The sequence below is a fragment of the Peromyscus leucopus genome, chromosome 8b, assembly GCF_004664715.2.
Source record: "Peromyscus leucopus breed LL Stock chromosome 8b, UCI_PerLeu_2.1, whole genome shotgun sequence".
Taxonomy (NCBI): domain Eukaryota; kingdom Metazoa; phylum Chordata; class Mammalia; order Rodentia; family Cricetidae; genus Peromyscus; species Peromyscus leucopus.
The window spans coordinates 52,968,757-52,996,512 of record NC_051086.1 but is presented as its reverse complement, the minus strand read 5'-3'; the positions used below and the strand labels follow the sequence as shown (position 1 = coordinate 52,996,512).

General features: G+C 53.2%; 1 protein-coding gene across 12 annotated transcripts; it reads right to left on the bottom strand.

Annotated features, from left to right (window-relative positions):
* Positions 1–1,450: 1,450 nt before the first annotated feature.
* On the bottom strand, positions 1,451–27,407 carry Dlg4 (discs large MAGUK scaffold protein 4). 12 transcript variants are annotated; one of them, XM_028869510.2, is made up of 20 exons: positions 26,951–27,407; positions 18,573–18,638; positions 15,112–15,165; positions 14,907–14,957; positions 14,576–14,700; positions 14,152–14,321; positions 13,901–14,037; positions 13,644–13,788; positions 7,423–7,718; positions 7,148–7,250; positions 6,872–6,986; positions 5,418–5,594; positions 5,129–5,165; positions 5,005–5,032; positions 4,823–4,870; positions 4,641–4,742; positions 4,146–4,318; positions 3,175–3,284; positions 2,585–2,676; positions 1,451–2,392 (listed from the first exon to the last, which is right to left on the bottom strand). In XM_028869510.2, the coding sequence occupies exons 1-20, from the start codon at positions 26,978–26,980 to the stop codon at positions 2,286–2,288; spliced, it is 2,166 nt and encodes a 721-aa protein (XP_028725343.1). In that variant the 5' UTR covers positions 26,981–27,407; the 3' UTR covers positions 1,451–2,285. The 12 variants fall into 12 exon arrangements, 11 of the variants coding, with proteins under 11 accessions (XP_028725343.1, XP_028725340.1, XP_037057298.1 ...); XM_028869507.2 differs by lacking the exon at positions 26,951–27,407 and adding an exon at positions 21,569–21,643; XM_028869505.2 differs by having other exon boundaries at positions 1,633–2,392; positions 18,474–18,638.
* Positions 27,408–27,756: the final 349 nt, after the last annotated feature.

Here is a 27,756-nt window from a genome sequence, read left to right as displayed (position 1 = left end):
TGGCTGTCCTGGAACCCGCTCTGTAGCCCAGGCTGGCCTTGAACTCACAGAGATCCGCCTGCCTCTGCCTCCTGAATGCTGGAATTAAAGGTGTGCACCACCATCATCTGGCTTTTTTGTTTTTTGAGACAGGGTTTCTCTGTGTAGCCCTAGCTGTCCTGGAACTCACTCTGTAGACCAGGCTGGCCTCAAACTCAGAGATCCTCCTGCCTCTGCCTCCCGAGTGCTGTGAATGAAGGCATGCGCCACCACTGCCTGGCTTCTTAGGTTGGTCTTTTGCATCTATTTCTCATCTTTGCTCAGGAATGGCTCCAGAAACTTCCCTTTTGCAATTGTCAAGGATCTAACAACTCTCAGGGAGCCCCCACCTCAGCCTTCTCCTCAGGGGTCTCTGACAATCAGACATGGGGATGGCACCACAGTGGTGGCATCAGGCAGCCTATCGGTCAAGTGCTGGGGTTCTACGCCCAGCTGCATTTCTCCAGCCCTTAGGGTCACATTTCTGTTTTTCTACCCACAGTATTTGCAAAGGTACCGCAAATCTTTTCCTGTAGAGATGGAGCATAAAGAAATCCAACGGTCTCGAAAAAAAAAAAAAAAAAAAAAAAAAAAGAAATCCAACGATAACTATTCCTATAGCTTCCCTCACCAGCAAACTCCTGTAAAGATTCTGTCCACAACCCCATGAATATAACGAAGAAAGGTCCCTCTCTGCAGCCCCGGCTTTGATGGGCCAACCTGGAGCAGAAACTGCTTTTTGGTTTTGTTGCATTTTGTTTCACCTTTTAAGGAAGCTTCATTCTGCAGCTCAGGCTGTGTAGCCTAGGCTAACCCTGAACGCCCAATTCTCCAGCTTCAGCTTCCCAAGTACTGGGATTACAGATGTAAACCTCCATAATTGGATTTTTGATCTTTTTATGGGCTAGCGATACACTGGGTGACCTGATGCGGGGCAACAGCAGCATGCCTCGCTTCCAGGCCATCCCAGGGCCTGTTGGGTACTTTAGAACATACAGGCTTTGCTCGGCTATGGGCCAACACTCTGAGACCTTCAAGATGGATGAAGCTGTGTCCTAAATTCAGCAAGTGAGGTATATTAAATTTCTACATTCTGTACACAATCTTGTACACAGGTCATTTTCTGCCTACTGTAAGTCAAGGAGCTTCTGGATTTTTCTTTAGGAATAAATGACAACAGGGAGGAGGCCTGCTAGGGGAATGGACAGGGCTAGACTGAGTTTGCCGGTGACTAGCACAGCTCCAGGGATTCCCAGATCCGTTCGTCACCGTCTCTGCCGCCCTGGCCTGACAGCTCCTTCCCAGGACCCTTTCGGGCACTCTATTCTCTGCAAGGTGAGGAGGGATCCGAAGTTCTCACTCACCCATCCCAGGCACCCACCTGTGTCTCCACTTCCCTCCCTCACCCCAAAGAAGCAGGCCACACACTGGGTTTCAAGTATCTGTCTCTTCCCTTCACTCTCTCAAAAGAAAAAATAAATAAATTGCAGAAGGCGGCAGCATTTCCTGTCTTCCCCTGGCTCCCGGACACCCAACCCCTGACCCTCACCCCCCACCCCCCTCCCACTTCCCCACTCCCTAGACCCATCCTCCCCTTTCCCCCCCAAAAAAAATGAAAAAGGAAAAGAAAAAAAATCCCAGAAAAAAAAAAAAAAAAAGCCACAGTTAGGCCTTCCACTCATGCAAACCGGCGAAGAAAAAAGGTGGGGGGCGTGTGGAAGACAGGGACCCCACCGTAGAGTCCCCCACTCCTCCCCCCAAAAACCACCTTTGAGAAGAAAAAAACGGAGAAAATAAATGAGAACTCAAATGACATGGGGAGCTATGATGGGGCAGGGTGACCCCAACCCCTGCCTCAGGAGAGCGCGGAAGCCTGTGGCCCTGAATCCCTACAGCGGGTACTCCTTGAGAGGGGCCCTGACTTCTGGAATGTATGTGGGAGAAAATGGGGAGGGCAGAGGCCCCCAGTGGGTCTGTGTGTGCATGGGGGCGGGCAGGGGTAGGGGTCCTAAGGAGCAAAGGCTCGGAACCAGGAGCCCAGCCCCCCCACCAGGCCCCAGGTTCCTGGGGTCCAGGAGCCCTGTTCTGGGGTACAGGGATACATGCAGAGGAGTGTCCCCCCTCCAATGGGCTGGATCCAGTCAGAAAGGAAATAAATAAGAAGGGTGGGAAGGGGAGCTGGGGCGCGAAGGGCTCGGGCTGTTCAGTCCAGACCAAGGGCCCAGGTGACGGAGGCAGGGTGAGTCCAGGCCAAGCCAGGGCAGGAGTCAGAGTCTCTCTCGGGCTGGGACCCAGATGTAGGGGCCTGAGAGGTCTTCAATGACACGCTTCACTTTGTGGTAGATCTCCTCAAAGCTGTCGCCCTCCACGATGGCTGTGAGTCGACGGAGCAGGGCATGAGGCCAAGGTCCCAAGGACACGTGACCAAGGAGCCCAGAGCGGCCAGGAGCCATGGTCCCCGCGCCCACTGACGGGACACCTCCCCACACCAACCCCGTCGGGCAGCTCCATCAGATCTCAGCCGACTCCCTGTCCGCGTGGCTCATGGGGAACATCGACCTCTCACCTGAGAAGCACTCTGTGAATTCCTGCTCCAGTTTAGTGGCCCTGTCAAAGGCTTTCCTGGCTTGTTCCTCTGTGATCCGCTTATTGATCTCTCTGTCAAGGGGGAGAGAGAGGTAGATCTGAGGGGTGGGCCCCTCTGCATTTTTACCTCCTCCATCCTAGCATGCTAAGTTGCATCTTTTCTCCATGTTGGAGCCCATAGCCAACAACAGAATTTCTGACATCCTCTGGGCCTGCAGATGAGCTCACGGCAACCCACCCGACCCAGGACCTCTCTGGAACTCATCGCTCCAGTCTTGAGCCCCACAGATGGGATCCGGACTCCAACTTCCCACTGCCTCTGAGGTTCTGATGTGCCCCGGCCTGGGTACGCCCCTGGGGGGCGCTACTGAGAACTGGAGTCCTGCCTAGCCCGAGGCAGGAGAGGCCTGCCATTGCATCCAGCCCGGGCTCTCCACTCTCAACTGAGCTCTCTGAGGACGGTGGGAACTGTTGTCCGAGGTTCTGAGAGGACAGATCAAGGCAGGAGCCTTGAGAGGCCATGATCACAAGTGCAGGGAGCAGAGGGGGAGCCCCCAGGACCGTACTCACAGCACATTCTCCAGGGAGCGGGGACGGATGAAGATGGCGATGGGGTGCAGGTGGGCCGCCTGCAGCCGCCGCACGGCATTGGCCGAGACATCGAGGATGCAGTGCTTCCCCTGGGGGCAGGCAGGGTAGGCGGAGGGGGACCAGCAGGTAGCAGGAAAGGACAGACAGAGGTGCCAGGAAGAAACACAGAATATAGAAAGGTTGGGGGGCAGGAGGTTGGCCAAAGGGGACATGACGGATATCAAAGGACGTGCAGGCAAGAAAACAGAAAGGTGTGGATGGACAGAGCGACCAGTAGAGGGGAGGGGAGGGAAGATGGAGTGCCAGGCACAGGAGGACAGGGAAGGGGCAGAACAAAGGGCAGGAGGCACAGGACCCAAAGGATGAAGGCCGAGCAAGGACGAGGGGGGGCGGGAGAGGTGGGATGCGGGGAGGACCAGGGCAGGTAGGGCAAGACAGGAAAGGGAAAAGGAAAACGGAATTAGGATAGAGGGAGGAGGGAGAGGAGGACAGACAGAGGACAGACAGATGGAAGGAACGGGAGAGCCAGATGGGAGGGAGGGAGGCAGATGGAGAAAAGAGAGGGCGGACAGGGTGGGGAGCAGTGGGGGGGAGGGGTGAGAGGAGGGAGAGGGTAGTGAGGACCCCCCCCATTAGAGGAGAGGAAGAGGAGCAGAGGGGAGTCAGGGAGGAAGGAGGGAACGAGGTGGGGAAGGCCAAGCCACCAGAGGCAAAGCCCCAGGAAGGGAGGAGAAATGGGGCAAGGAGTGACGGGCAGATGGCAGTGGAGGGGCACGGGGTCAGGAGCAAGGGGGGCGGGCCGCGGAAGAGGAGGAGGAGGAGGTGGAGGAGCGGAGCGCAGACCCAGCAGGGAAAGAGACAGAGAGAAAGAGAGTTAGAGAGAGCCGGAGGGAGGCAATGGGGCGGGCAGAGGGCGGGAGGAAGAGGATGCGGTGCCCACCAGCTCTTACCTGTTCTGCTACCTCCCGCACAGACTGGACACTGGTCCCGTAGAGGTGGCTGTTGTACTGGCCGGCCTCGATGAACTTGTGCGCCTGAATGTCCTTTTCCATTTTCTCCCGGGAGGACACAAAGTGGTAATCCCGGCCATCTATCTCGTATTCCCGCTTGGGACGTGTCGTATCTGCCAAGAAGTCATCCCATCCCACAAAGATCTAACCACCATCCCTTAATACTAGCCTACATCAACCCCCCCACCCCCACCCCAGGACCCAGCTGGTCCTTGGTAGGATGACTGAGACTCAGGTGTCACAGAAGGGCCACCCAGGGGCCTCCCAGGCTCGGGTCCGGCCTTGCCTGCTACAGTCACAGAAGTGGGCAGGCAGCACCCCTCCCCCACAGCGATCTGTGTCCCCCTGTACTCCAGTGTCACGGCCCTGGCAAAGTAGGACGCCCTAGGTCCCCCAACTCCAACTCCATCTCTATCCAAGGCCCCCCGTACTCACGAGGGACACAGGATCCAAACTTGTCGGGGAACTCAGAGAGAAGATCGTCATTGGCACGGTCTTTGGTGGGCCCAAGGATAATGATGGGGCGAGCGTAGTGCACTGAGGAGAAAGAGCCGGAAGGGCTTAGGCAGCAAGCAGAGCGGGCGGGCGGGGCAGCTGAGGCTGGGGCGAGGGCTCACCTTCCATCTGCGTCACCGTCTCATAGCTCAGAACCGAGTCTTCTCGACCTGGGAGGAGACAGGGCATCTGCAGGAGGCTCCAAGGCGGGGACTTGGAGACCACCTTTGCCTGCCTTCCCGAGAACGTCAAGGGAAACGCCACGCTCCACTCATCCCGCAGCTTTCCAATTAGTCCTACCTACCCTGTGATCCAGAGCTGGAGCCCCAGTCCTGGAAGAAAAACCAACCTTACGGTAAGTTCAGGATTTAGCTCAGAGGCCACCCCCACGGCGTCCCCCCCACGTCCATCATCCACCCTCCACCTACCTTGGCCTTTAACCTCGACCACTCTCGTCGCTCAACCCTGTGGGGTACATGGAGGGAGGGCAGGGAATTGCGGGGAAATGCTCAGTGAGGCCCCGCCCTCTGGACCAGGTGGGAAGCCCGTCTTTCCCAGCCACACCTGGGCCCTGTGCACCTCAGTGAGACGTCCCTGCCCAAGGGCTGATGGGAGGAGCCATGGTCCCCCAGCAGGGTCTAGCACACCCCCAAGAATCCTCTACTGAATGTCAATGCCTCTGTCGGAAGGAAGGCCGCCCGCCCCCAGGAGCCTCACCGCCGTTTGCTGGGGATGAAGCCAATGTCATCGGTCTCACTGTCAGAGTGGACGCGCCGCGCCTGCCACCACTCTTCATCGCTGGCGTCAATTACATGAAGCACATCCCCAAAGCGGAAGCTCAGGGCCTGACTCAAGAAGCCGCAGTCCTTGGTCTTGTCGTAATCAAACAGGGCCCTAGAGCACAAGGGACTGTGGGTCAGGGCCTGGCCGGGAACTCCAGGAAGGATGCGGCAGCCACGTCGAGAAGCAGCCCGATTCCGGGCAAGGGATCCGTTCCAGGGCATGGACCGCTGGTGGCACACACAGAGAAACCCCCAAACCGCCTAGGGACTAAAAGCTCTGTCCAGTTTCGGAAAGAGCCACGACGCAGAGAAAACGGTGGGACTGGGGAGAAGACGCAGCCCCCAGGGTCGTGCAGCGTCCGCTGGCACTGAGAATCACACATCCTCGGGGACCTACTAGACTCCAACAGGCTGGGGAGAAGGGAGCAGGGATGTGGGCCTCCGAGAAGGAACACAGCATCCAGGAGAAACACAGCAAGCCCAGCCCAGGACGTGTCGAATGCGACATGCCCATGGGAGAGCCCAAAAGCAGCAGCCGGAATTGGTCTAGGCCTCCAAGACGGCATCAAGCCAGGCCAGACAGCCTTCAGAGACACCTGGATAGCAGAGTGGCAGACAAGGCCAGCCAGATGGACAAAAAAAGAGGACGAAGAGAGGTGGGGGGGGGGCCTCAGTGCCCTGTGAGGGACAGAAGAGGAACCACGAAGACGGAGCCTGAGAAGGGAACAAATGCTATGAGCAGTCGGGTAGGAAGCTGGGGTGTGTCTGCAGCGGGGCTTCAGTGTAAGCCTAACATGCATGGGCTCTGGACTCAATCCCCAGCATAGGAAAAAAGATGGAAGGAAGGAAAAGAAAGACAGGAGGCAGGCAGAGAGCTGCGGTCCTTCCCACCAAGGCTTCCCACAGGGATGCCAAGCTGAAAGAGGACTCAAAATATCCCAGAGCTGGGCACCGTGACAAGTGCCTGTAATCTAAGGCAGGAAGATTACTAAAGCCTAGGAGTTCAAATTCAGCCGAGGGAGGGAGGGAGGGAGGGAGGGAGGGAGGGAAGGTGCTAGAGATGCCTGCTGGGTCAGACATTGACCTTAGGTCCCACCCTAATAGCTGTTGGGGAAATGCATGGGTGACCAGGGGCTAGAACGCAATTAAGACACTTCGGGCAGAGGCTGCTTTTCAACCCAGATAATATATTCTAGAAGATTCTAGAAGATCAGGCTGTGTGGCCAAGCCCGTGAACTGCGGGCTGAGTGTCAGGTCTGAGTGTGGGGGGAAAGGAGGAGGCAGGCAGGATTCAGGGGAGGAGCTGTGTGGGGAATGGACACACGTTGGAGGGGGGTGGGTGGGAATAATACATGGCGTCCTCAAACGTCACGCCCAGGAGCGTCTCACCTGATATAGAAGCCCCTCTTGGGGTTGCTCCGCAGGGATGCAGTCCCTGAGCCCAGGCTACTATTCATTAGCTGTTCCCGAAGATCATGGATCTTGGCCTCGAATCGGCTATACTCTGAGAAAGGACAAGAAGGTTCTGGGACTCTGTCCCATCCTAATACCACACACACACACACATCCATCCTCCCCCCACCCCCGCTGAGGCCATCCATCAGCTAAAGGGACAGTTCTGAGGATTAGTTGAGCCAACGAGACAGGGAAGCTTAGGCCTGGTACCTTCTGGTTTATACTGAGCAATGATCGTGACCGTCTGACCCGCGTTCTTCAGGGCAATGGCAGCCTGCTCATGGCTGGCATTGCGGAGGTCAACACCATTGACCTAGACAGGGGGGAAGAGGCTGTCACCTGGGACAGGAAGACAGTGATTCTTGGGTCCGAGTGGGTCAGGGAATGGTCCAGGAGGACCAGGCTGCACCCCCCGCCATACCCTCCCCAAGAGCATGGCGCCCTCTTCAGGGGGGAGTGCAGAGGCCTGCACAGGCCTTTCTCACCGATAGGATCTGGTCCCCCTTCCGCAGCTCCCCACTGAGGTCAGCAGGGCCCCCAGCGAGGATGAAGGAGATGAAGATGCCTTCACCGTCCTCGCCACCCACGATGTTGAAGCCCAAGCCTGTGGAGCCCCGGTGGATCACAATCCGTCTTGGTTCCCGGGGAATGTCTTCCTCCCCCAGCAGGTCCTTGGCCACAGGGGAGTAGCGCCGAGGGGAAGTGGGGGTCATGGCTGTGGGGTAGTCGGTGCCCAAGTAGCTGCTATGACTGATCTCATTATCCAGGTGCTGAGAATACGCTGAGGGAAGGACAGAAAAGGATGAGATGGAAATCCAGACAATAGTGCCCACCCACCCATCCTCTCCAGGGCAGCCCAGGGCCAGGCTTGGCCAAAGAGGAGTTATTCTACCAGAAAAGTGTATTGGTGATCAGCAGCATCAGGGGTCGGGAATTTACAGATGCCATCAGAGGGCACTGATCCGAAGGTCGTATGTCTGTAGTAAGCTGGGAAAGGTGGCGCCCAAGGGGAATACTAGTACCATGTTTTTCAGACTGCCTTTTGGTTAAAGCGTCTATCAGGTCTCTCAATCCATAAAATTTCTCTCCCTCATGGCTAGTCATTTATTTTTTTTAAAACTGGATCATTTGTCTAAAGGATTTTCCCGCATTCTATGAGGGATAGTCCTGTATATCCCTGTGGTCTTGCTTAACCGTGTGTCCGTCCCTGTCTCCTCTCCTTTTTTTGTTTTTTTAGGCTTGTCCTAGAGGCTTGAGCAGACTCAAATTCAGTGTGAAAATATTCTCGCAGGGTACCACCAGCCTTGAGCTTCCCACGGCATCACCACAGGATACAGTGGAGTCTGCTGGATGTGGTGCCACAGACTTTAAATCCCAGTGCTGGGAAAGCAGTGGATGGTCAGTGAGTTCCAGGCCAACCAGAGCTATGTAGTGAGACCCTGTCTCAAAAAAAAAAAAAAAAAAAAAAAAAAAAAAAGGCTGGCTTTCCTAGAGTTGGCAGGTTCTGGTGTGGTCAGCTGATCGGCTCATTACAATGCGCTCCATCAGCCTTCCGCCTAAGTTCTTGTTGCAGGTGCTGATGATGGAGTCTAAGTCTGATATTCGCAGGGACTGCAAAATGTTAGTATTCTACAATCATTAGTAAGATTTTTCTAGAGGACTGTCCTACCTGCTGAGTGTCGTGTTCAAGCCCGCTGTCCCACTCAGGAGGACTGCTGAAGGCCAGCATGGGTAACTTGGTGACTCTGAAGTCAGCTTGGGCTATCTAATGAGATCCTATCTCGAACAATAGCAACAAGAAAACATGCACACCCATGCACACCCACCCACACACAAGACCTGCTGCATGGCAGCCTTGTGCTTGCTCCGTGGTAAGGCTGATACAGAAGAGAGGGGATGGACGACTGATTACCTCCCTTACAGGTTTTCAGGAAGAATGGTATGCGTCTAGGTAAGGTAGCATCCTCCCAAGGTAACAAGAAAAAATGATTTTGTAGTGAAGATGGAACCCCAGACCTTGCTCATCCTACATAATCGCTGCGTGCCAGCTTCCCAGTCCCAACCCATCTGATCACAATGTGATTAGGGCTTTATTCTCCAGTCAGGATCTCACTGCGCTGCTCCTGCCTGGCTGAGCTCAACTGACCCTCCTACTTCAGTCTCCTAAGTAGCTGGGACTACAAACATCCACCACCATGCCTGGCTCCCAGTTTTTTCTTAGGTATTATTATGACTTCATGTGTTTTGCATACTAAATGCATTCTGAAAGGCCAGGAAAGGCCTCTCCAATGTGGCTCATGTGTATGCTGTGACTCTAATAGTCTTGGGTCCTTTTTGGGGGCCCTCTAGTATGACAAATGTTAAAGTTCATCTTATATATTTGTAATTTCTTTTTTCTGGGTGTGTGTGTGTGTGTGTGTGTGCGCGCGCGCACACACACACACACACAGGAGAACTCATGTGCACGCACAAGGATGGAGGCCGGGGGTTGACTTTGGGTGTCTCCCTCTAAAGCATTCTCCATCTTAATTTCTATTTGTTTGTTTGTTTATTTCAGTATAGGATTTCACTATATAGCTCTGGCTGTCCTGCAACTCATTATGTAGACCAGGCTATCCTTGCACTCGGAGATCCCCTGGCATTTGCCCCCCGAGTGCTGGGATTGAAGATGTGTGCCACCATGCCTAGCTTCACCTCACTTACTTAGAGCTCATGGATTCAGCTAGGCTAACCCAGCAGTGAGCTCCAGGAATCCACCTGTCTCCGCACCACCCCTCAGAGCCAGAGTGATGGACGTGCACCCCAGCGCCCAGCTTTCCACGTGAGTGTTAGGGACGCAAACTCTGACCTCGTGGTTGTGAAGAGAGCATTCTATCACCTCACTCATCTCCCCAGCCCTGCTTTGGGTTAAAAAACAAAACAAAAAAACGGTCTCATGTAGCCCAGGCTGGCCTCAAACCCACTGTGCGGTCTTGAACTTTCTGACCCCTCACCTCCATCTCCTGAGCACTAGGACCATGAACCATAAAGCCCAGTTTTATCCAGTACTGGGGATGAAACCCAAGGGCTTCATGTACACCAGGCAAACACTCCAACAGCTAAACTACATCCCCAGTCATTTTTTGAGACTGGTTCTACGTAGCCCAGGCTTTCCTTAAGTTCTCAGTTCCCCTACATCAACTCCCAAATACTAGGATTACAAGTATATACTGATCCTCCTGCCTCTTGCCCAAGACTGGAAACCATCCTTTCTCCAAGGAGTCCAAGTTATTTTTAGTAGGTTATAGGGTTCAGAGACAGTCCTAGAAAGCTAGATATGATTGTACACACTTATAATCCCAGCCCTAGGAGCTGAGCAGGAGGACTGCCAATTCAATGACAGTCTTGGCTACGCAGTGAGACCTTGTCTCAAAAAGAAAAAGGAAAAACAAATAGTACCATAATATTTGAATATGGTATGTCTCATATTTGATAAAGGAAAATAATATCCCATTCTTTCCCCAAATAATGTCTTGTTATTCTCCCACACAGTTTTCCAATTGAACTTTAGATGCTACATAAATTCCAGGGACAGATAACCTGAAATTCTGATTAGGATTCCATATAAAATGTGTAATTTGAAGAAGGTTGAGATCTTTTCACATACTAAGATTTTTTTCTATACAGGCTCAGTGGATAAAGATTCCTGCCAACGTCAATTTGGTCCCCAGGACCCACACAATAGAAGGAGACCAGACTCCCACACACAGTCCTGTGGCCTCTACTATGATGTATAAGCCTGTGAACACACACCTACACATGTGAAACACACACACAAAAAAAAAATAAATAAATAAAAAATAAATAAATAAATGTAAGAAAAAAACTTTAAAAATTTTTCCACCGGGAGATGTGGCACACAGAACTCAGGAGGCAGAGGCAGGCGGATCTCTGTGAGTTCAAGGCCAGCCTGGGCTATAGAGTGAGATCCAGGACAGTCAGTACTGTTATATCAGAAACCTTGTCTGGAAAGAAAAAGGCAGGGGGTGGGGGAGGGGTGTTTAGAATGTGGCCATGGCCATAGCAGCACACGCCTTTAATCTCAGCACTCAGGAGGCAGAGGCAGGTGGACTTCATGAGGTCCAGGCCAGCCAGGGCTACACAATTAAGATGGTCTCAAAACAAGAAAAAAATAATAACGTGGCCACCCCAAGTGTAGGCCTCACCCCTGTAACCCTGCACTCCTTAGCTGAGGCCACAGTAGTAGTTCAAGACCAGGAGGTACAGTAACAAAAAGTTGTAGCGTGGCTGGGGCAGGATACAGCTGTTACAGACATCTGCCCACCATGTTCAAGGACCAAGATTAAGTCCCCAGTACCACAAAGGAAAAAAAAGAAAACCAAAGAAGAATGAGGAGAGGAAGGGGGAAGAAAGGAAGAGAAAGGAAGGGAAGGACGTTTGGCTGGACACAGCAGCAAAGGCCTGGAACCCCAGCACAACCGTCTCAAAGACAGGTCATGGGATGGGCGAGACAGCTGAGAGGTGTTTGCGACCAGGCCTGGTGGCCTGAGTTTAAACCCCACAACTCACACGGCAGGAGGAGAGAACAGGCTTTCCCGAGTTGTCCTTTGTCCTGCACACACACACCGTGCAATGTCCGAGCACACACAAATACACACACACAAATAAACAAACCGATGTTTCCCTCTAATTTTTAAAAAGACCTAGTATAATGGGGGCAGGCATGATGGTCCACATCTTTAATCCTAGCACTTGAGAGGCAGAGCCAGGCGGATCTCTGAGTTCAAAGCCGGCCTGGTCTACAGAGTGAGTTCAGGACAGCCAGGGCTACACAGAGGAACCCTGACTTGAAACAACAACAACAAAAAGATACCTATAAATAAAAATTCTAAAGCCAAGCATGATGACACACACCTGTAATCCCAGCATTCAGGAGGCTGAGACAAGTGAATTAGCACAAGTTCAAAGAAAGCCAGCCTGGACTACATAAGGAATAGCTGGGTGATACAGAAAGAGCCCATCTTAAAAAAAAAAAAAAAAAAAAAGGAAGGAAACAGCTCTGTGAGGAGTTCTTTCTTACTTTTCCCTAATCAATCGATATTCACTCTGATATTCACTCTACGAAGAAAAGGTGGGTGGGGGGCGAAATTATACAGGGTGAGGCCCAGGGTGTGATTCAGGGGTGGCGCACTTGCTCAGCATGCATGAGCCCCTGGTTCCATCCCTGTCACCTCTTCAAGAAAAAGCAAGTAATCCTTTTAACTACTGGAAATTCCGGGAACCGTTTCCGGTTGGTAAGCAGCAGCAGCGGCAGCATGGAGGAAGTGCTGGAGTGATGGGGAGTGTCGGCAGTGAGAGGCATCCTTGCCTGACTCCTGGCGTGACAGGCACACTGCTGGGATTTCCTAACGTGAACCATCTGCTGCTGGTTGCTAGGAACGACTCTCTGTGTCTTAGGATCTCTACTCCGGGTTTACTAAAGGGTTTTGTCTGAAGACAGATGCTGAGCATCATCAGTGGACTCTCACATCTGTACTTGGTCTTCTAACTTCCTTCCTCTGTCTGATAGGGTCTCATCTCCTATGTAGCCCAGGCTGCCCTGGATTTCCAATCCTCCTGCCTCTGGCTCCAGAATTCTGGGATTACAGGGGTGGACCACCATTCCCTTCTTTCTCACTTTTAATATATCAAACCGTGTGAAGAGGTTCCCTAACATTAACCCAACTATGGTTTTCTGAAATAAACCTTATTCTGTGACAGTGTTATTCTCTTGATGTGCAGCTGCTGTGTGTGGAGACCTACTGTGTGCATACCTACTGGGGTGTTCTGAACTTCACCTCTCTATCCGGTATACAGCTGCCCTCTACATTCCTTCTCCCATGGCATCTTTGTGACCGTGTGAACTGCTCTTATAAAATGAAAGGTAAAGATTTTATCCTTTTCCTCCCCTACCCTATTTTCTTTTTTTTTTTTTTTTTTTTTTTTTTTTTTTTTTTTTTTTTTTTTGGTTTTTCAAGACAGGGTTTCTCTGTGTAGCTTTGCGCCTTTCCTGGAACTCACTTGGTAGCCCAGGCTGGCCTCGAACTCACAGAGATCCGCCTGCCTCTGCCTCCCGAGTGCTGGGATTAAAGGCGTGCGCCACCACCGCCTGGCCCCTACCCTATTTTCTCACAAGTCTCAAGTAGCCCAGGCTGACCTCAGACTTGCAATGTAGCCCACGATAGCCTTGAACTCCTGACCCTCCTACCTCAATCTCCCAAGTACTGGAAAAGCAGGTATGTCCCACCACGCCCAGTTTTTTTCCCTACGTTTGTGTGGGGATGCAGGTGGGGGAAGTCCAGACAGGGTTTTTGTGTGTTGTTCTGTCTGGCTGTCCTGGAACTTGTTCCACAGATCAGACTGGCCTCTTAACTCAGAGACCCGCCTGCCTCTGCCTCCCAAGTCCTGGAATTATTTTTAAAGAATGTGAGAATTATCTGTTACTTCAGGATTTGATCAGAACCACAAAACCAAGTGGGCCTCGTGTCCCTTGGGTTGTTTTTGAGTGCTTCACCGTGACTGAGTTCGGGCTCCTCTCCAACCACCACAGGGGTCAGAGGTTGGGGCCACTGCACGTTAGTAGGGCTATGGGGCTGTCATGGGCTTGCATGTCTTAGGAATTACTAGGATGGGCCGGGAGGAGTTCTGAGGTTTGGAGGGTTCTCACAGGTTGTGATGTCTGGGGGAGCGTAGCTGTCACTCAGGTAGGCATTGCTGGGCTTGGCCACCTTTAGGTAGACAACGTCATATGTGTTCTTCAGGGCCGCCACGGCGTCTTCGTGCATGACGTCCTCTAGCCCCACACTGTTGACCTGGGGTCAAGGGAAGCGAAAGCTCAGACAGAGCCAGACATGGTCAGGCAGGGAGGACTCCAGGCCTGCCCGGAGACCTGAGTCTCAAGAGAAACATGATTCAGGCCCTCACCGCCAGGATCTTGTCTCCAATCTGCAACCTGCCATCCTTGTGGGCCGCACCTCCTTCGATGATCTTCGTTACGTAGATGCTGTTATCTCCAGGGATGTGCTGGTTCCCTACGCCCCCTGCGATGCTGAAGCCAAGTCCTGGGTGGCAAGGAGGAGAGAAGAGGCTGCCCATGGGCCTGGGGAGCAAGCCTTGGAGGGCAGGGAGAAGCAGGATGGCTGGGACGGGGCTGGAGCTAAAACGGCCACTACTACCTTTAGGCCCTTTGATGAGCTTGATCTCCATGACCTTCTCAGCTGGGGGTTTCCGGCGCATGACATAGAGGCGAACGATGGAACCTGCTTCTTTGAGGGCCTCTACCGCAGCTGAATGGGTCACCTCCCGAACATCCACTTCATTTACAAACAGGATGCTGTCGTTGACCCTGGGAACAACAATATGGGCCTGAGCCAGGAACTTCCAGCCCTCCCTTTCCAGAGTATTAGCCTTTTTTGTTTGTTTGTTTGTTTGTTTGAGACAAGGTTTCTCTGTATATAGCCCTGGCTGTCCTGGAACTCCCTCTGTAGACCAGGCTGGCCTCAAACCACCTGCCTCTGCCTCCCAAGTGCTGGGATTAAAGGTGTGTGCCACCACTGCCCGGCAAGTACTAGCTTCCTAAGCCCGGTCTTCTTCTCCCACCTGAGGCGGCCATCCTGGGCTGCAGCCCCACCAGGAATGATCTTGGTGATGAAAATGGATGGGTCGTCACCGATGTGTGGGTTGTCGGTACCACCTGCGATGCTGAAGCCCAGACCTGAGTTACCCTGGTAAAGAGAAGGACAAGAGGGTGGTCAGCTCCCTTTACTGCCCCATTCATTCTGTTAAGGGAAGCGGGGAGAGGACAGGATTAGAAAGGCGCAGCTAGAACACACGGGGACATAGTTAAGTGTCTGGATACCTAGGAAACACAGGCACAAAAAGCACCACCAGCCCGAGCCCAGGGACTTTGGATGGAGGAGCTGGCTCTTACCCTTTCCAATGTGATCTCCTCGTATTCCATCTCCCCCTCTGTCCCGTTCACCTGCAACTCCAGCACGGGACAGAAACACAAAAACAGTGAGACAGACATTCCGGCCAGAGAACGTGCCCCTCCTTCCCCGCATAGGGAGGGACTCCTTCCTTCCTCTCTCCTACCCTTCTGCTTGGACCCCAGCCCCAAAATCTAAACAACTCACATATCCTGGCGCTTCTAGGGTGTCCGTGTTGACAATCACAGGGGGAGAATTGGCCTGGGAGAGGAGACAGAAGACAAAAAGCTACCTAAGCCTAGACTCCAGAGGAAGTCCATAACCAAAGGTGGGTCCTACCAATCTGGATCCCCTTTTAGCTGCGTAGCCAAGCCTACTCCACCACCTTTAGAGCAACTCCAGGACCCCGCCTGTCTATATTACACAAACATGCATGCACTCACGCACACACACACACTCACACGCACGCACGCACCCCAGGCCCCTGGATGTATAAAGAGGAGTATGAGAAAAGGGAAGAGAGAGACAGCCAGACGGAGAAGGGGAGCAGCAGATGGTACAGAGTGGGAAAGGGGGAGCATGCTGGGGGGGGGATGCTTCTCACCGGATGTAACGCTACAGGGTGCTACATGCATTCCGTGCTACGCATTACACCCCAGGGTTCAGGGCCACTAGGTCCTGCTCTCCTCTTTGGGGCCCCCTTCCTGTCTCTATACCCTCAAAATCACCCAGATATCTTGATAACCCTCCCCCAAATTTGTCCCTCACCTTGGCACACATTTGCTCTAAATCTTGCGCCATGAGAATCCGGGGTTTCCCCAGCTTCTGGTCCCTCCCTCTCTCTCATCCACCCGCCATCCAATCCACCCCTTCCTCCAGGGACCAGGTTGCCTAGCAACAGTATCTAAGACCAGCCAAGACCTGGGGAGACCCACCTCCAGGAGGCCTGGTAGTCAGGACAACGGGTGGGGGCGTGGCCTAGGGTACGACAGACTCCCTAGAGCAAAAGACTCTCCGGCTCTGGACCCGCCCACCGCTAGCCCGGCCAAGAGGCCAGAACGATTCTATTCGTGGGCGTGGGCGCAGTGCATCCTGAATAACCTGCCTTCCTTTCTCCTTTGAGCCCCTCACCCTACGCAGTGCAAATAACGTCAGGAAGGAGGCATGGTAAAAGGCATCCAGAACATAGCCTGTTCCTCTACTGCCTCCGCTCCTCCCCGCCCCCACTTCATTAAGGAAAGGGTTAAAGCGAGGCGTGCCCTGGTCCCTGACGTCAGTGGCCTCAACGCAGCCGGGTCTCTAGCTAAACTGCAGGGCGGGGACAGCTTTAGACTTGTCCTAGGGGCTTCCCCAATTGCCAGGGCAACCGAAGCCACGTCTCTATGGCAATAAGGTGAGGCTGCCAAGAGACTCCTTCCGGTGGTCCCCAACCTATTTCCTCCTTAGACAAATACTTGAAACCGACCAAGTACGAGGAGTCCCCGTGCCCTTCCTAAGTTCTCCCTCTCCTATAAAGGTCCCTCTTCTCCCTTACTGCTATTTCTCAAGCCCAGAAACTCCCAACCATTTCAGGCCCCTCAACAGATTTCATACCCATGAATCGACTGTCCTCTCCACCGCCACCACCCCGCCCCCAAGCAAACGCTGTTGTCTAGCCAACAGTCACTGGCTGCTGAAGTCATCCACAATTTCATCCTCCAAAAGTGGCACACATCCTCAGACCCACCCTTATACTACAACCTCTCCCCACACCCAGTCCCTCCCTATTCTTTATCTCTACCCTAATCCCACACCCTCCCTAGATCCTTGTCCCCAGCCTTCAGTGTTCCAAAATCTTCCAACCCCAGTCACCATTCTCCACCCACCTCCATGTCCCTATACCAGACTTCAGCTCTATCCCTTACCTCTCCTACCCTCGCCTGTCACCTCTCTGAGGAGAGAGAGAGAGAGAGAGAGAGCACTTCATTATTTCCCTTTACCTCATCTTCAATCCCTTCAGGTTCTGTCCCCAAATCACAGCCCTCCATTTCTCAGCCCACTCGCCAGCTCCTCTGGATACTGGGGCATCTCCAGCCCTGAGCCGAATGAAGCCCTGTCCTGAGACTTCCCACCTTCACTTACGGCCTCTTCTAGAACTCTCCTCCCAGCCACTCCCTGAGCTCTGGTGCCACCACACCTCTGTACAACTACTGCCCTCCAGCTCCTGTTCCTCCCTACCCAAGACATAAGGGCCCCCGTCCCACAAAAGGCATCCAGAGTCTTCTTTGACCCCTTGGAGGCACAGAGCTGCGCATACTCTGCACTGTTCCCATGCCCAGTGCCTCATGCTCCTTCCTCTCAAGCAGCTGACTGAGTAACTTACCAATTCCAGTCTTACCCCTCTGCCTTAAGCCCCTTGCCCTTCCCACGTTTCCCCAACCCCTCCCTTGGCCACTTTTAGCCTCAGAGACTGCTGCAGCCACGTTCCTGCCTCACCCCTGGCTCATCAACCTCCTCCCATCCTCTTAGTAAAATGTCAGCAACCGGGGTCCCCCTTCCTAAAGCATCCCACACTTGTGGCCCCTCGGTGTTCTCCTCTATCTTACAGCGTGTGTCCCTAGACAAGGAGACTGAGAGAAAGGGGGCTGGGAAATGGGAGATCTTGGAAATAAGGCCTCTCAGGCCTGGAGGGGAAAAAAAAAATACTGAAAGCTGACTGTGAGCACCAAGGAGGAGGGTAGGGGAACAGGTGGCCATATGTAATGAGGACAGGGGATGGCTGAGGAAGGTATGGTGGAGGAGAGAGCAAGAGGAGGAAAAGAGACAGAGACGATCAGGGAAGAGCGAAATGGAAAGAAATGGGGAGCTGGAGGACCGACTGCTCAAACCAGGAGAGGATTGATCAGGCCACAGAGGCCTGAGCTGGGGATCAGCGAGAGGGGGAAGGAGATGCATGCGTGGGAGGAAGAGAGAGACAGCATCAAGAACCAGCCAGCCAGCCAGCAGGGGAGGGGGGGGGACGGGAGGGGAGCAGAGGCTGGGGCACAGGAAGAGGCAGAAAGGACCAAGACTTGAAGTCTCAGTCCAGCCAGATGGAAAGAACTGGAGACTCAGGAACAGGCAGAGCCAGGCCCAGAGGCAGAGGCTGGGGGAGGAGTGGGAAAGGGTCAGGAGCAAATCAGGCCACCAGGCACTTGGAACAGTGCTCTGGACACAGAAAACTGAAGCGGAGGCTGGGCATGTGAAAGAATGAAGGGCCCCGGCATGGGGGGCACTTCTGGGGGATCCTCCATCCATCTCAACACACCAAACACACGAAAAGGCACATGCATCCTGGCTTTAGGCTCTGCACCCACTCCCCACCTGCCAGGCCTATTTCTCTTCTGTGAGACCAAATACGTTTCCAGCATCGTGCCCCACCCCAATCAAGAAGCACACACCCCCACCCCAGCCCCAGGAGCCCAAGACCCAGATGCCAGACCATCCCCAATCTTTTCCCCCATAGCTCTTGCCCTACCGGCCCTTGGGGATTGCTGCAGCTCCGAGGTTCCGAGGGCCGCACTGGGGAGGGGGCCGCCAGGGTCTCCTACCTTGAGGGGGGAGAGGTGGGCGTGGCCCACGACCCCATGGACGGCCTCGAGGTGGGACAAGTTCCTCTCCGCCACGTGCACCAGCTCGGGGGCGTTTACCTGGTTGGGGAGGTGGGCCGGGCTGTGCTCCAGAGGGGGCGTGTCTTCATCTTGGTAGCGGTATTTCTGGGGATGGGGACCGAGGCAGCCGTCACTGGGCCAGCCCAGCGCCTCAGGCTTCAGGCGCCCGCCCCGACCGCCTCCTTTTCCCCCAGCAGTGCAGTGCGGAAGGCCCTGGGGCCTGACCAGCTCCTCCTCCCCCCTCCCTCTCCTCCAGCCCATTGGCTCCCCTTTCTCCACCCTCCCGACAGCCCCTTCTCCAGCCAAGGCCTCAGCACCTCTCATCTCTACCCAAGCCCAGGCGCCATCCTCCAACTTCCTACTCCTCTTAGCCTATGGCTCTGGCACTCTACCCCATAGACCCCCACCACCATCGTCCTCAAACCTTCCCCAAGCAAGGCTTCCTCTTCTACTCCATCCTTTTAAGAGTTCTAGCACCTGACCCTTGTACCCTCATTTATTCCCAAGTTCTTTGCTTCCATAATCATCTCCCACTCCCACACTCCATTTAACGCCCCTGCTCCACACCCTACCCTTATCACCCCAGCCTCCCCATTACAACTGGCTCTCCAGCACCTTGTATACCTGAAACAGGAACCCAAGTCAGGTACTTCGGCTAGAAAGTACTGGCCATCAGGAGCCCCTAAGCAGGACAATGCTAAACCTGCCCCTCTTCCTTCATTGGCCTCACTCACTCCGAATTACTCAGCAAAGGCGCCCCAGAAGCCAGCCAGCTAATCCGGATATACTAGACGGAGACGGAATGGGGGAGGAAGCCAGGGAAACAGAGGCAGGAAGGCTCAGGTTTGGGGGGAGGGGAACAGGAATGGGTGCCAGGCCCCCGGACTGGAGAAGAGGACACAATGTTAAAACTGAATTTCTGGTCTCCCCCTGACTTTTGAAGGTAAACGGCTCAACATGACTCCCTGCCCAATTACCCAGCTGCCAGGACAAGAGCCTCCTAGCCAGCTTAATAGCAACATCGGTAAATGAGATTAACTGGGGGCCAGAGAGAGGAAACATGCAGAGAGGCACTAGTGAAGGGCCGGAAGTCCACAGGGCTCCTTCCACATCCACCTCTACTGTGCTCTTCTAGGCCCCTCCCCTCCAGAGTTGGACACCCCTCACACACACACACACATACACACACACACACACACACACACACACACACACACAAGCAGAACTGTCAAAACTCTAGAGTCAGGGAACAAGAGAGTACCAGATGCAGGTCTGGGACTGGAGAAAACAAAATACAGCCGCTACTAACTACACGTGGGCAGAATTTCCCTCCCAGGGTCTGAGAAACTGAGAGTGTCAACATTTCAGGAGCAACAGTTGCAAGATCAAGTAAAAGGACGCTAATCAAGGGCAGTCAATGCCTGATGCTAGAGTATGATTCGGAAAAGTCTGAAGGTGATGTATCAAGTTGACTGTAGTTAAGGGTGCAGTAGGAGAATTGGGGGAGGGGGGCAGTGGTCCTGTCAACAAAACACTCTCATACCAGGACACAAACTCAACTAGAGTTAAGCAGCATCCTGAGCTGGGCATGATGGCGCACGCCTTTAATCCCAGAAGCAAGCAGATCTCTGTGAGTTTGAGGCCAGCCTGGTCTATATAGAAAGTTTCAGATCAGCTAGGGTTACATAGTGAGACACTGTCTCAATAAATAAATAAATAAATAAATAAATAAATAAATAAATAAATAAATAAATACGCTCTACATGTTTGGAGAGTCGTAAAGGCAGAAAATGGGGCTCACCAAGTGTGGGTCACAGATTTAGACCATGGGCAAAGAAAAAGTATAGAGAAGAAAATCTGCCATGGTAGTATATGCTTAAATCTCTGCACTCTGGAAGTGGAGGCAAAAGACTTAGGAGTTCAAGGTCATCCATGGCTACATGGTGAGTTCAAGACCAGCCTGAACCCTATTTTACACCCCACCTCCCAAAAAAGGCAGAGAGGAAGGAAAGGAAGGATAATACCGGCAGCACAGCCCTCCTTGCAGGCTGAACTGTCTTGGATTTGCAGCTCTGAATGAGCAGGTCAACCAACAGCCTGGTCACTGCACAAGCTGGGGGACAATCCCTACAACAGGAAATGCCCAACAGAAATTGCCCTGAATTCCCTGCAAGAGAAATTAGGCAGGACAGAAACCTGCACCTCCCAAGTTTTGGAGGCTGGGGAGAACTTGAGCCCAATATCCCTTCATGGTCACCCCACTTAACAGGAAATTTCTAAATCATAGCAACTGCCAGGTGCACCAAAGAAAATGGAGACATGAAGGGAGACAATCCATCATTTATTCTAGATAAGAAACAAGGGTCATTTTTATCATAGTGAGTCCCCATATCTCCCTGTTCCAGCCCTATGATGGGGAGCGACTTTCGTCTGACACTAAAGGAAAGGCTTTGGAGACTGGCAGATGATGTTAGGGAAATGGGGACCACAGAATGAACAGGCAAAGTTCTCAAATGTAACTGGAAGTTAGGGCCTATGTTCAGTCCCTGGAAATTTCACAGTGAGAAGGGGCTCTGAAAGAGGTAGGTACGGCAGGGAAGCAATTCTGACGCTGCAGATCTGGGGGTGGGGAGGTGGACCCCTCTCAGTCCTGGATCACAGGCCAGCTAGATCCAAACAGGAAGGAGGACAGATCTCCTATAACCCACGGGGATGCAGGGTCCTGACGGGCACTCTGTGCTACTGGGGCAAGTCTGCACCCCCAGAATGTCCCTGTTGTACCTTCCCCCTACCTTCAAAGCCCCAGCTGCACAGAATGACCTGGAACCGGGGCTTGCACCCCAAAAATAGAGAGGTGTGGGTTAAAGTGGATAATAAGAAGTACAGCCCACTGCGCCTGTTTTCAAGAAGTTGCAACCCAGAGACCCCATGCCAAGCAGTAGGAACAGCGACAGCACTTGAAGCTCGCATCCTGAGATGGGGGGGGGGTGTCTGGGAAGAGGGAAGCGGGCCGGATCCCGTACCGCGGCACGTACCACGCAGAGACACATGGAGGCGAATCTGTTCCGAGTCGACATGGAGAAGGGGAGGGGGACTAAGGGAGGGTATAGGTGGGATAGCAAGGGTGCTGGGTTGGGGAAGGGGGAGGGGCAGAGGGGGCGGGGGCTGCGGCGGCCGCGGCGACAGGAGGCTGCGGCCAGAGAAGGGGGGGGCGGCGCCTGCGCAGTACGGGAGAGCGTCATGATGCGAGAGAAGGGTGAGGGGAGACCCTCTTGGCTACCAACTTCCCTGATTCCAGCCATTTCCCTGCGGACTTCAACTTCCCTAGTATACTCCCATTCCGACCCCTCTACAAATACCCACACTTGTAAACTTGAGCAATTTTTCTCTCTGGTTCTCAGGGACCCCTTATTTCACCTAATTCTCCACCACTCCCAAAACACTAGGCTTCTATTACAAAACCCCAACGGGTATCTCATCAGTACTGTACTTCCAGACTACAGGGGAGGCAACAGCATTTGCCCCATCACTTCTGAGAACTCGTAGAGATCTCAGGCCCCCACCCTAAGCTTCTTACTGCAAACATCCCATCAGATTTCAAACCATCTACTCCGACAGAGTTCCTGCAACTCATCCAGCCCCATCCCGTAACTAGACGACGCTGTTCTCAATAGTTAAGAACCAGAGATCTTCGATGTGCCTTCATATTTACAAACCCTTTAAGTCATTCGTTTCTAAGTCCTATCTGCCCCCCAGTCCACCACTAGCGACCTTAACATTAATATGTTGCCCTTGGCTAACACAAACATCCACATAAGGTCTCTTCAGATTTGTTTGGAGTTGCCTTGTCCAAATCATTAAACCGAATGATATGATGGACTAAGATACCAACCCCCAAACCTCACTTGGAGTATTATTTAATCTTCCTTAAAGCAAACCTTCCAAATTCAATTGCAGTCTCTTCAAATCATTCCCAGACTCTTGCTTTATATTAAGAAATATTTTATCTTTTATTTAAATTTTTTATTTTTATTGCATTTGTGTGTGTGTGTGTGTTAGCACATACCTGCCTGTGCTGCGGGATGCATGAGGAGGTCAAAGAACAATTTTAGGGAGTTGGTTCTCTCCTTCCACCAAGTGAGTTACAAGGATCCAACTCAGGTCATCAGGCTAGACAGCAAGTGTCTTTACCCTGAGCCATCCTGACAGCTCATGTATAGATATATATATTTTTTTGAGGGAGAAGAGAATCTCATGTAATGCAGACCGGGCCCAAAATCTTTATGTAGCTGAGGGTGACCTTGAACTCCTGATCCTTCTGCCTCTACTTCCCAACCTCCTCCACCTGCCAAGTTCTGAGATTACCGGCATGTACCACCATATCTAACTATTCTTTTCTTTATCCCTCAAATTCATAAATTTTCTGGCTGTCCCCACACCACTTCAACATCCTCTCCATGATTCTGAGCTACATTTTTGTTGGAAGATTTGCTCCCAAATATATTTCTTTTTTTTTTTTCTTTTCTTTTCTTTTGGGAGGTTGGGAAGTCAAGACAGGGGTTTTTTATGTAGCCCTAGCTATCCTGGAACTCGCTCTGTAAACCAGGCTGGGCTAGAACTCACAGAGATTTACCTGCCTCTGACTCCCATGTGCTGGCATTAAAGGCATGCGCCGCCGCCACCGCTGCCGCTGCCACCACCACCCAGCTCCAAATATATCTTCTCTACTACAACCAAGGGGGGAGAAGCATCAGGCTAGACACAGTGATGCATGTCTTTAACCTCAGCACTGGGGAGGCAGAGGCAGGCAGATCTCTGTAAGTTCCAGGCCAGCCTGGCCTACATAGTGAAACCCAATCTCAAAATAATTTCACTAATGATCTGGACCTCAAATTTTTCAGAATTCCCTAAATTGCCCCTATGTCACTTCAGTCTTCCATCCTTCCCAAATTCCTGGACTTGCAAACCTCTCTCCCAAATATCCTTCCCGTGAATGTCCACCTGTCTAGTAAGGGTTCTCCCCAAATCAGCTGTTTACAGAAATATAAAATTCCCACCTAAGGCAAAAGGCGTTAATGACCTCTAAAGATCTCACCCCTGCATTTATCGGTATCTATTAAGTAAGCCCCTGAAGATGACCCCCCCCACAATGTCCTAGTTTCATATCTGGATAAAATGCATGGGTCCTCAGAAATAACCAGTGCGAAACAGGCTTATACTCAAAATTCCTTCCTAGCCTACAAAATACATTGGCCCTTCTTCTCCACCAGTAGGCGATATGGACTACTAAGACCCTTTCCCATCCCCCATTTCCTTTTTCCCTCCATTTTCCGTTTCCCCGTTGCCTAGCAACGCAGCAATCAAGGACTTTGCCGTCGCCTAGCAACTGTCTCCCTGGAACATGGAGCTGAGGTAGGAGGGGTACTCTGATGAAATGTGAACAGGCCTCCATCTTAGGAAAATTGAGACGTCATATCTCCAACCCACGGATTCTCCTTTCCAAAGACCCCCGCATCCCGCAATTACTTGGACTACCGCCACACGAACCCCATCTCCTTTCGGTACTGGAACCACACCCCGCCCCTCCCGGGTCAGCCCCGCCCTCATTTTGGTCTGGCAACCTGGCCCCTCCCCTTTCTGAGGGTTTCTGCCCGCCTCCTCCAAGAGAGTAAGCCGACTCCGCCCACCTGGCTCTATGAAACCACGCCTCCCTCCGCTTCCCGCCCATTCGCTCCCCCGGCCTCGCCCACACTATCCTTCCACCACGCCCCTGCCGACCAATGAATGAAGCTGTTGGCCACATTGCCCCGCCCCCAGCATCTTAGTTTTGCCCAATAAGGACCACCCAGAGGGCTTAACCACTTCGCCTCCGGGGCCCAGGCCGAAGGCCCCCTCTCTTTTCCCTACTTTTCCCCCAGCCCCCATTTGTTCTGCTCCGCCCTCCGCCACCCTCGCCCTGCCCTCAAGTCCGCCACGCAACTTCAGTCGTCGCTGGTTACCATGGCAACTGCGGCAGCAGCGCGGGGAGAAGGGGGAGGGACGGGGGCGGAGTGGGAGAAAGCTGCTCTGAGATAGAGATACTGGCAGAGATCTAGGTACCGAATAAGACTCAGTGATAGCTGTAAAGCAGAGTTTTCACAGAGCACAGAGCTGAGCACATATTAAGTATTCAATAAATGTTCCTTAAATTACTGCAGCAGGTTATAAATATAGGCACCGAAAGATGGAAGGGCCATCAAACAGACCAGGCGAGATCAGAGTCTACAAAGGCTGAGCACTCCCAAACCCACCCCCCAACATTTTCGGAGGGCAGAAGCTATGTGCCCCCTGCTGGTTTTTCCTGGGCTCCCCGCCACTGCCCTGGATAGAGAGGAACCACAACTCCCAACAGTCCTAAGGACAGCCACACTCTACCACGGAGGGATCTTGTACCTCAAGGCCTTATGGGAGTTGGAGTCCCTCCACCCTGAAGGCTGACAAGTTTTCTGGCCAATGAATGTGGCCAACCTAGGTCTCCAAACCTCAGTAAAACCCGAATGCATGATCCTCTCTGCTAGCCTCCTACCTTCAGGGGTGCTCAATCATGTGCCCCACTGAACACACAGGAGTGTGGAGCAGAGAAATGAATAAATGCATCCACCCAGAATAGTTACCAGTGCAGGCAAACCCCTCACCCTTACTGGCATTCATGTGCTCACGTGTTAGAAGCAGAACCCACACATTCCAATGGGTTTCCTACATACATCTGGACACAGGTGAGAACAGCTAGGGGCCAAGGCCAAGGATCAGGCCTAAGGACAAGAGACAGAAAGAGCACAGGCAGACACTCAAAGAGGGCCAGAAGAACTAAGGCACAAAAATCTACTGAAAACTACAGGGGATGAGAAAACCAGCAACCTGGAAGAAAGCCCAAAGCCCACAGAACAGGAGAAAAACAAGCAGCCCTGTAGATGGGGCCGGGGATTCAAGACCTAAAGTCCTCAGCCCCCCATCTCCAATCATGTCCACACGTGCACAATGCATGTGTATACACATGTGTGAGTTTGTGGCAAGGAACATGTGTGTCCTCAGCTCCCTCCCATAAGAAGCTGCAGTTCCCACTAAATATAACCCCCTCCCCAGCCTGTGACTCACCCGGACCCCGCCTCCCCCGGCCCCCACTTCCTGTCCCACCCCCAACCCCCAGCTGCCTGCCACCCGCCCAAGCCTCCCTCCACACACCAGGCATCCAGCTTGCCAGTCTCAGAGTCTGGGAGCAAGCGATCGACCTAAACACCCTACCAGGAGCTTGCCTGGGCTCTTCACCCCAGAGCTCCCATTCTGTCCAGGCTCTGACCACAGGGACCCTGGGCCCTTGTGGAGATCCTGGCTCTGGTGGCCCTGCCTCCTCCTACACCTTTTTATCCCAGTAACCTCTTCACCCCGCAAGTCTTCGGAGACCCTTATACCCAGGTGTCCTCCCGAGAGTCAGGGTAACAGTCCCTCCATCTGCTCTTCTGATTTCTTGACCAGGACTAGATGAAATGTGGGTGATGGGGATACTGGGCACCTGCCTGGGCTACCCCAAATTTTGCATCACCCACATGGTCCCCCCCTCCTCATCTACCTTCTCTCTACCTTCCTACCCTAAACCTCTCATCCTTCTTTGGAGATGGCAACCTCAGCTGTTGCAACCTTCTAGCTCCCATGGGAATACCCCAGATCCTAACCTCACCTGGTCCATTCTCTCAGGTAATTCTGTATCAGGCCTCAGATCTCTGACAACTCCATTAAACCATATAATCAAACCCTAAATTAACAATTCCCTCAAATCAGAAGCATCCCAAACATATCTATCATGAGATGTCCTGTGTCCTGAAGGGCCACCCTTATCTGCCAGCTGACACCCCCAGACAAATCAAACACTCACAATCAGTAACCTTTACCCTTATGCCAAGAGACCCCCCCAAATTGGTCAGCACCTAGAAACCAGCTTTTTGACCAGGAAAAAAGAGAATCCCCCCTCAACACACACACACACACACACACACACACACACACACACACACACACACACAGCCCACCTTCCCACATATATGAGCAGAACTCCCATGTGAGCCAGGCAGGTTTCTCCCTAAATAAATTGCCCTCAAAACACTGCTGGCGAACACCAAAGCCTACCAAGCCACCCCAAACACCAAATTCTCCATTTCTCTATAGGTACAAAATGATCACTCCAGGAGGCACCTGTGGCCAAATCCACCGTTTTCTCAGATGTGAACCCCAAAACTAAATTGTGACCCCTCTAATACATCTTATTTCAGAGGCTCCACTCCAGCCCAGTGTCCGCAGCCCTAGGTAAGGCCTACCTAACCCCTCTCCCCAAATCCCTTACCTGCTCCCTCTCCCCACGGGCACCCCCCCCCCATCATGCTTACCTTGGTTGTCACTATACAGAGACAGTCCATGTTGGGGGGCCTGGCCGCGGCGGCGAGTAGGGGGCTCTGACTTCATTGGAGTTTTGTTCCTCCCCTCGGTGGGTTCTCACCCCTCCCCCCTCCGCACCCCACTTTTGCAGGGGGGGCCAGGATGGGGGGAGGGGTGAGAGGGGAAAGAGAAGGTTGGAGAAGAGAAGGATAGGGGAGCGTGGAAGGGAGGGGGGACCCTAAAAGGGGCTCCCAGGTGGAAGGGAGGGGCTTGAGGAGCACACCCCGATTCTCAGGAGGGGCAGGGACACCGGGGGCTGGCAGCCCCGGAGTTCTGGGGCTGGGGCATGAGCTGGGGTGGGGGAGGGGAACTGGATTTCGGGAAGCCCCGGGATATGCAGGGGTCTTGCCGAACGGCCAGGGGCTAGGGGCCGTGGCGGGGGAGTGGGGGGGGGGGGGTTGGAGATGGCAGCGGCCGATGAAGCCGCGGAGCCGAGGAGGGAAGGGGAGAGAGGAGGAGAGAGGAAGCAGGGGGAGGGAGGGAGGGAGCTAGGAGCCAGAATGGGGGGGTGCCTTAGCAGTGTTAACTCCTTCACTGCTGGCAGGAACCCGGATAATGGGAAAGGAGATAGGCGCGGGAGCAGAGAGGCCCTACAGCAATCACGGAGACCTAGTCAGCCTCGGTTACACAGCAAAGGCAAGGAGGATGGAGTTCATTTCGTAGAAGGACAAAGCCCACAGCTGGGATGGGAGCATCCCCGGTTGTCTAAGTGTGGGAGGGAGGCCACAGCATGGGGCAGGGTCTGAGGGAGGGGCTG

Bases quoted from the DNA above. Each gene is read 5' to 3' on its own strand.
- Dlg4 (XM_037201402.1), bottom strand. From the start codon at position 21,610: ATGTCGACTCGGAACAGATTCGCCTCCATGTGTCTCTGCGTG. The intron at 5,595-6,871 runs GTGAGACGCTCC...CTTGTGCTCTAG, and splicing joins AAGAGGGGCTTCTATATCAG to GGCCCTGTTTGATTACGACA. The intron at 4,743-4,822 runs GTGAGCCCTCGC...CTTTCTCCTCAG, and splicing joins GACGGTGACGCAGATGGAAG to TGCACTACGCTCGCCCCATC.